The sequence below is a fragment of the Crinia signifera genome, chromosome 6, assembly GCF_055691185.1.
Source record: "Crinia signifera chromosome 6, ASM5569118v1, whole genome shotgun sequence".
NCBI lineage: Eukaryota > Metazoa > Chordata > Amphibia > Anura > Myobatrachidae > Crinia > Crinia signifera.
The window spans coordinates 188,338,639-188,346,122 of record NC_139222.1 but is presented as its reverse complement, the minus strand read 5'-3'; the positions used below and the strand labels follow the sequence as shown (position 1 = coordinate 188,346,122).

Sequence of the window (7,484 nt, the reverse complement as noted above, 5' to 3'; positions counted from 1 at the left end):
GCGTGCGGATCTGTAACTGTACACATCCGCTTGCAGTGTATAGTGGAGATATGGGTGACAGGTACAGTATGCGAGCGTTTGACGGGATGACGTTTATCTGCTCCCTAGGCAGTGTATATATGCGCAGCCAAGCGAGCAGGCCTGAATTACCCTCTAAGTTCCCTGTTAGTAGGAACTATCACAAACATACACCAACAATAGGGGGATAGTGCCCTATGGTAACATAGTCCTTCTAACCAAACTTGGTAACCATACAATGCCTGGATACAGATAAATATTTAACATCCAACAGAAGCACTTTTTGTCAAAGTGAGAAAATGTATTAAAAGTCCTTGTATGATTTAGATTGGATAAAAAGCGGCCATTTAAATAAATATATATACAGATATGTATAGTTAGATATATACAGCAGATATTTAAATATGTAAATATAGATATATCTATATCTACAGTATATCTATAGATAGATAGAACTGTAGATAGATAAATTGTAGATAATTTAGATAGCAAGAACCATAGATAGATACAACTGTAAATAGATAAATTATAGATAAAAAGATAGAACTGTAAATAGATAAAATATAGCTAGAACTATAGGTAGATAGATTAGATAGAACTGTATATAGATACATTGTAGAGATAGATACAGTAGATAGATAGATAGATAGATAGATAGATAGATAGATAGATAGATAGATAGATAGAACTGTAAATAGATAAAGTATAGCTAGAACTATAGATAGAACTGTAGATAGATAAAATGTAGAGATAGATAGATAGATAGATAGATAGATAGATAGATAGATAGATAGATAGATAGATAGATAGATAGATCTGTAAATAGATAAAGTATAGCTAGAACTATAGATAGATACATAGATAGATTAGATAGAACTGTAGATAGATAAATTGTAGAGATAGATAAATAGATAGATAGATAGAACTGTAAATAGATAAAGTATAGCTAGAACTATAGATAGAACTGTAGATAGATAAAATGTAGAGATAGATAGATAGAACTGTAAATAGATAAAGTATAGCTAGAACTATAGATAGATACATAGATATATTAGATAGAACTGTAGATAGATAAATTGTAGAGATAGATAAATAGATAGATAGAACTGTAAATAGATAAAGTATAGCTAGAACTATAGATATATAGATAGAAAGATAGATAGATACAACTGTAAATAGATAAATTATAGATAGAACTATAGATAGATTAGATAGAACTGTAGATAGATAAATTGTAGAGATAGATAGATAGATAGATAGATAGATAGATAGATAGATAGATAGAACTGTAAATAGATAAAGTATAGCTAGAACTATAGATAGATAGATCGATAGATAGGATAGAACTGTAGATGGATAAATAGATAGATAGATAGATAGATAGATAGAACTGTAAATAGATAAAGTATAGCTAGAACTATAGATAGATAGATAGATCGATAGATTAGATAGAACTGTAGATGGATGGATGGATAGATAGATAGATAGATATATAGATAGATAGAACTGTAAATAGATAAAGTATAGCTAGAACTATAGATAGATAGATAGATAGATAGATAGATAGATAGATAGATAGATAAGATAAGATAGAACTGTAGATAGATAAATTGTAGAGAGAGATAGATGGATAGATAGAACTGTAAATAGATAAAGTATAGAAAGTATAGCTAGAACTATAGATATAACTGTAGATAGATAAATTGTATATATAGATAGATAGATAGAACTGTAGATAGATAGATAGATAAGCCCCGACACACCAGAACTAAATGCTTCAACTCGGACTTTGATTATTCATAACAGCGTATGTGCTTGGATAAAGGTCTGATGCAGACCTGAAATGTGGCCACATATAAATAACTACTTCTGGAGTGCCGTGGCTTATGTTTTTTTCTATAAAGTTCTCCTCTGGCACCTGTTTAGACTGAATCAATATATAGTGTACATGCATGCAGCAAGTATTCATAGACACGAAGGGTAATTCATGAATAGAACAGGGCTCATTTTTGTCATTTGCATGAAACGGTAATAGACAGAAGGGGAATGTGTTATTGCAGTTAAAAGACAATATGCTAAGCAGACGGCTGAATAACCTGTAGTAGAAGCAACTGGGCAAAGTAGATCCGAACAATCAATTGTGTTTCGAGAGAAAGAGCATTACAGGAAGGATTAACCCTACACTGGCTGTTCTGTCTGTACTTCTTGGATGGGCTGTTCTTAATAAGAAAAAAAAAGGAGGTGGATGCAAGTGGGAGGTGATCAACAATATTTATTAATAAAAGTGCCCACTGAAAATAAATCACTTTAGATCTGACTGACTCACAAGTGGTTTCCAGACAAGACTGGTCAACAGAAGCTTCGAAAGGAGGAGTCTGACTTTCCAGATACTCCACTGACATCACTTGCATCATTCAGACAGCAATACGAGGGATTGGAGAGTCACACGCTTCCAACATGCTCCTATCATCCATTCTCAGCTTCTACAAACACAGGAGGACCTGTGCAGATGTGACAAGTTGCTGCTACTGCTGTGGAGCCTCACAGGACAGAGGTAATGATTGGAATAATTAAGGATAGATGCATTTGGGGTGCAATGTTGCTATGTCAGGACAGCTAACATACCTTTGGTTCATTAGCCCATTTCATAGAAAGGGAGTTGCAGAGTTTTCTCCTCCACTGCAAGGGTTAAATTCCAAGTCCCAGGCTCCTGGGATAACAATTTAAGGTCACTTAATCCATTCATTAATTCTCATTACTGTGTTTGTGTGAGGCAGTGGAGAGGTGCAATTCTGATATTCCGCACAGCTTTGCAGAGGTCAAGACTCCTGATTTAATTTGAAATAATACAGACTGATCGGGCACATTACTTATGCTAATAGCTGTGAGGGATGAAGGGAGCTGAAGTTCTTTTTATGGTTTATAATAAGAATCTAGCAGCGCAGTTGTTGACTTTATGATTTGTGTCATTTGCAAGAAGGTCACCTGCTTTCTGTTGACCCCAGCCATGCTCGATAGCATGCCCGTGCAGCTATGTCTGCAGTCTTGTCAAATGCAAATCAGTTTGACAGGGGAATGTAATTCAGTGTACTACAATCTCATATGATGCTAGGATGTCTAAATACAATGCAGTCAAACTAAAGATAAGTCTGTCTCCTTGCACAGTCCCCTTCAGTACATCTCTCCAAATAAAAAATCACAACAAAAAAAAATTGGTTATTTTTAATCTATAAAGGTTTTTATAATCTGTCACTCACTTCTGTGGTTCTATCTAGGCTTTTATTAAATGCAGTACAGTAGAATTGAATTACCAGCAGTATAATTCTGTTCTTACGCTCTCAGCGTATAGCAAACAGACTGTGTCACTTAATACAAGGCAGCGTCACCCACTGCATAGCTGTCCCATTCAATACCTTGCATTGCCATATAGTTTCAGTCAGAGATGTGTATGCACTGATCGAACGTATCACAGAGTGATTGTGGTCAGACTTATCCAAGTGAAAATAGTCACATTTGACTCATTCAGCCGTCTAATTCACTGCAGAGTAGTCTCATTCATTGTGAAGAACTCTAGCGAAGTCAAAGACAGTCTCGTTCAGAAAGTAGCGTAAATCCCTGACATGAAACCTGTCACTGTGACATATGGTAGAATGCTATTAGGTGGGCTAGAGGGTGAATCTCGTTTTCTCATGGAACAGTTTACATCGATAGCAAGCTGATATGCCAGAAGTTATCGGCCAGTTTCACTCTTTGCTCTAACACTTATTTGAAAGCAGTCATTCAGCTTAGAACAGTCTCCACAGCACGACTGTGCTACTGCTAAAAGAGAGAAAATCAGAGGAGAGACAGACTCTACTGTTTGGACTGGAGCTCTAGAGAAGGTGCATACACACTGAGATTTTGGCTATGTATGATTTTGCCATGTCCGATTTTGGCTATACTAGAAATAGCTCATACTAAATTGTACATTTTCTAGTCAGAATTGAGCTGCCTGCAAAGTCTATTTTTCTTGCCAGCCCCATTGGGGCACGCATCGGCATCACAAGCAGTATACATACAGTGAGAAATGTACTATGTTTTCTACTACTGTATATAGTCCACATCTGAAGTTCATATTTCACCATCTGTATGCCCCTTAAGAGGAATACTATCCAGCTGGGGTAGGTTCTCTGCATCACTGTAATTTCTGTTACTGGGCTAGCATTAACCAGACACTTCTTATATTTCCCCATAGGAAACTCTTGAAGGAAGATTACGGAAGTGCCTCAATGGTCTCCATACCAAATCCAGAAAATCAACACGCCAATTTGAGGCAACATAATGTCTTTCCATGAAGAACCTCAAGGCAGGTTACCCCAGACCACAGACATGCCCTGGAAGACCAATTTCACAAGCCCCATTAATACTACATGGGATTTGCCGTATTCCCCAGACTCTATGGAGGACATGATAGCCACATTTACAATAGGAGTGATCTTATCCCTTATGTGTGTAATAGGTGTAGCAGGGAATGTCTATACCTTGGTGGTGATGTGCCAGTCCATGCGCTCTTCAGCTTCAATGTACATCTACATAATCAACTTGGCCCTGGCTGATCTCCTCTATCTGCTCACCATCCCATTTATAGTGGGCACGTACTTTATACAGGAGTGGTACTTTGGAGACATTGGGTGCCGCATTCTTTTCAGCCTGGACTTCCTGACAATGCATGCCAGTATCTTCACCCTCACTATCATGAGTACAGAGCGCTACTTTGCTGTACTGAAGCCATTAGACACAGTGAAGAGATCTAAGAGCTACAGAAAATGCATTGCCATTATTGTCTGGTTGGTGTCACTGCTTATAACGTTGCCTATGCTGATCATGATTAAACTGGTGCAAAAGGATAACAAGAGCATCTGCCTGCCCATGTGGAGCAGGATGTCCTATAAGATTTATTTAACAGTGCTTTTCTGCACAAGCATAGTAGGCCCGGGGCTCATTATAGGCTATCTGTATATCAGATTGGCTAGGACTTACTGGGTGTCTCAAACAGCCTCCTTCAAGCAGACTAAGCGGTTGCCCAACCAAAAGGTACTATATCTGATTTTCACAATTGTCCTGGTGTTTTGGGCCTGCTTCCTCCCCTTCTGGATTTGGCAGCTCCTCATCCAGTACCACGAATCCCTGCCTGTTTCCCCCAAAGCCAACAGAAATATTAACTACCTAACCACGTGCCTGACCTACAGCAACAGCTGCATCAATCCATTTCTGTACACCCTGCTCACCAAGAACTACAAAGAGTACCTGAGGAATAGGCAGAGGTCCTGGAGCAATAGCGGCTACTTCAGAAATCGTTTCCAAAGGATATCTGGAAGGTCCATGTCTACCAGTAGCCAGCAGTGCACCGAGAGTTTTGTTCTAACGCAGTGTCCTGGAGGCAACAACAGCAATTGAAGATCTCAGTGGAAGACTTCTGAGAGACCAATGTGAACCTATGCTTGCAGAATGTGCATGCAGGGAACTATGTACTGATGTGGGAGCAACGGAAATAAAAGACTTGAAAACAATACATGGCAAGTCTTGTACGTGGGACATAAAGCAACAACGATAATGTTGGGTCACAGTTACCAACTACCCTGATTGCCCCTGTTCACTGCTGCCAAGACACTGTGACCTATTCCTGTGATATGAATGCTGTTTTGGTGTTTTCTCATCTCAGTAATTTGTCCTTAACATGTTTGTACTCCATACACATTCTGTTTAAAGTGGTGCTGATGCTGTACATTTACCAGCTTCAGTAAATTCATTTCTAGCTGCAACTGGAAATTTTCCCTGATTCAAATTCTAGTGTTATCTGTGTATTATGTTTATCTGACTCCTGTTTCCACTGTAAATGCCCATAAAACATTGTTCAGTTTAACCCCTGCAGAAAAAGCTAAGAGCCATCTTAGCCCTTTGAGTGCCAACGGTGCTGTGAGCGATGCTCAGAACATCCACTAAAAATGACAGTAGCGCTCACAGCGACTGTTCTTTTAGTATAAATAAATACAAATACAACTAAGTCAATTGATAGAACTTTAGTTAAATATTGCACCCAACAAATGAACAGTCGACACTGGCATTTTTACTGAATATTTTGAGGATCTCTCACAGCAACGTTGGCAGTCAAAGATATGATGCTGGTACAGAAAAATGTTAGCATAGGAAATGCTGATACAATTTTTTGGAGCCCATTTCTTGCTGTCCTACATTGTCTATGATGCATCCCTGGAGATATATGCAGGCAATGGTTGCAATCAATTAAGCACATTTTAAAAAGTGTTTTTTTAGAAAAGTATTTTGGGGGTTATTCTAGTCCATTCTTTCTGACAAAATCCTTCTTAGATGGACAAAACCGTGTGCACTGCGGGTGGGGTAGATGTAACTTGTGCAGAGAGAATTAGATTTGGCTTGGGTTTTTCTTCAAAGTGAGATCTATATTGAAGTGTAAAATCATGCAGTCAGTATTTTCCCTGCACAGAAACAAAATAACTCACCCAAATCTAATTCTCTTTGCACATGTTACATCTGCCCCCCTGCAGTGCACATGGTTTTATCCTTCTAAGAAGGATTTTGTCAGAAAGAATGAACTAGAATAAACCCCTTAGTTTTGTTTTACTCTTTTGCACATATTTACCAAGCATCCTTTGAGATTTGTATTCACTGATCCATTCCCAGAAATGCTATTATCATCTTAATCCTAAATGATGCAGCTTTAAGAAGGGCAACAAGTCCTGAAGGTGATTGTCACCCTTGGAGACAACATTTTTGCAAGTCTACGCTTTCTTTAAGGCTTGTGTGAAGGGATATACTGTAGTGTTTTGATACCATTTAAAATTCCATTTCATTTACTTTTCATTTTTAAAGAACACTTTTAGAAATGTACTCATACCAGATATATTCATTGGCATGAAATCTAATGAGAGTGGTGATGGTCTTTAAATTGTTATTGAGTCGGTCAGCTATATTAAAATAAATAATAAAGAAACAATGACCGTTCCAACCTTAGCTGCACTAAGAGTCTGCTGTTCACTACAACCCTGTACAATGGATTTCATTTTTAGATCACAAACATTTTATGATATACTTTAGTAGCCCCAATGAAAGGCAATGTGAATTTACATTAATACAATAAGAAAACCTATAGCAGAACATTTCAGAGTTTTGTGTGACCATTTATATATACAGCTGGATAAATAATTGCCATTGAGGCATATTAATATATACATATATATATATATATATATATATATATATATATATATATATATATATATATATATATATATATATATATATATATATATATAGTGGAGCATTCTTTACCACTGAAAGGTGCACATAGTGTTCATTCTAGCACCAGCTATCTTTGAAAACCCATGCAGTTCCTCTTCCCTGCCTGAGATGTCGCTGTCTGCTGTGGTGTTTCTAGCACAGGTCTGGTT

At 37.5% G+C, this 7,484-nt stretch overlaps 1 protein-coding gene across 1 annotated transcript; it reads left to right on the top strand.

The window, feature by feature from the left end:
• Positions 1 to 2,307: 2,307 nt before the first annotated feature.
• LOC146008770 (urotensin-2 receptor-like) lies at positions 2,308 to 7,212 on the top strand. Its single transcript, XM_083148440.1, has 2 exons — positions 2,308 to 2,572; positions 4,253 to 7,212. The coding sequence occupies exon 2, from the start codon at positions 4,339 to 4,341 to the stop codon at positions 5,452 to 5,454; it is 1,116 nt and encodes a 371-aa protein (XP_083004566.1). The 5' UTR covers positions 2,308 to 2,572; positions 4,253 to 4,338; the 3' UTR covers positions 5,455 to 7,212.
• Positions 7,213 to 7,484: the final 272 nt, after the last annotated feature.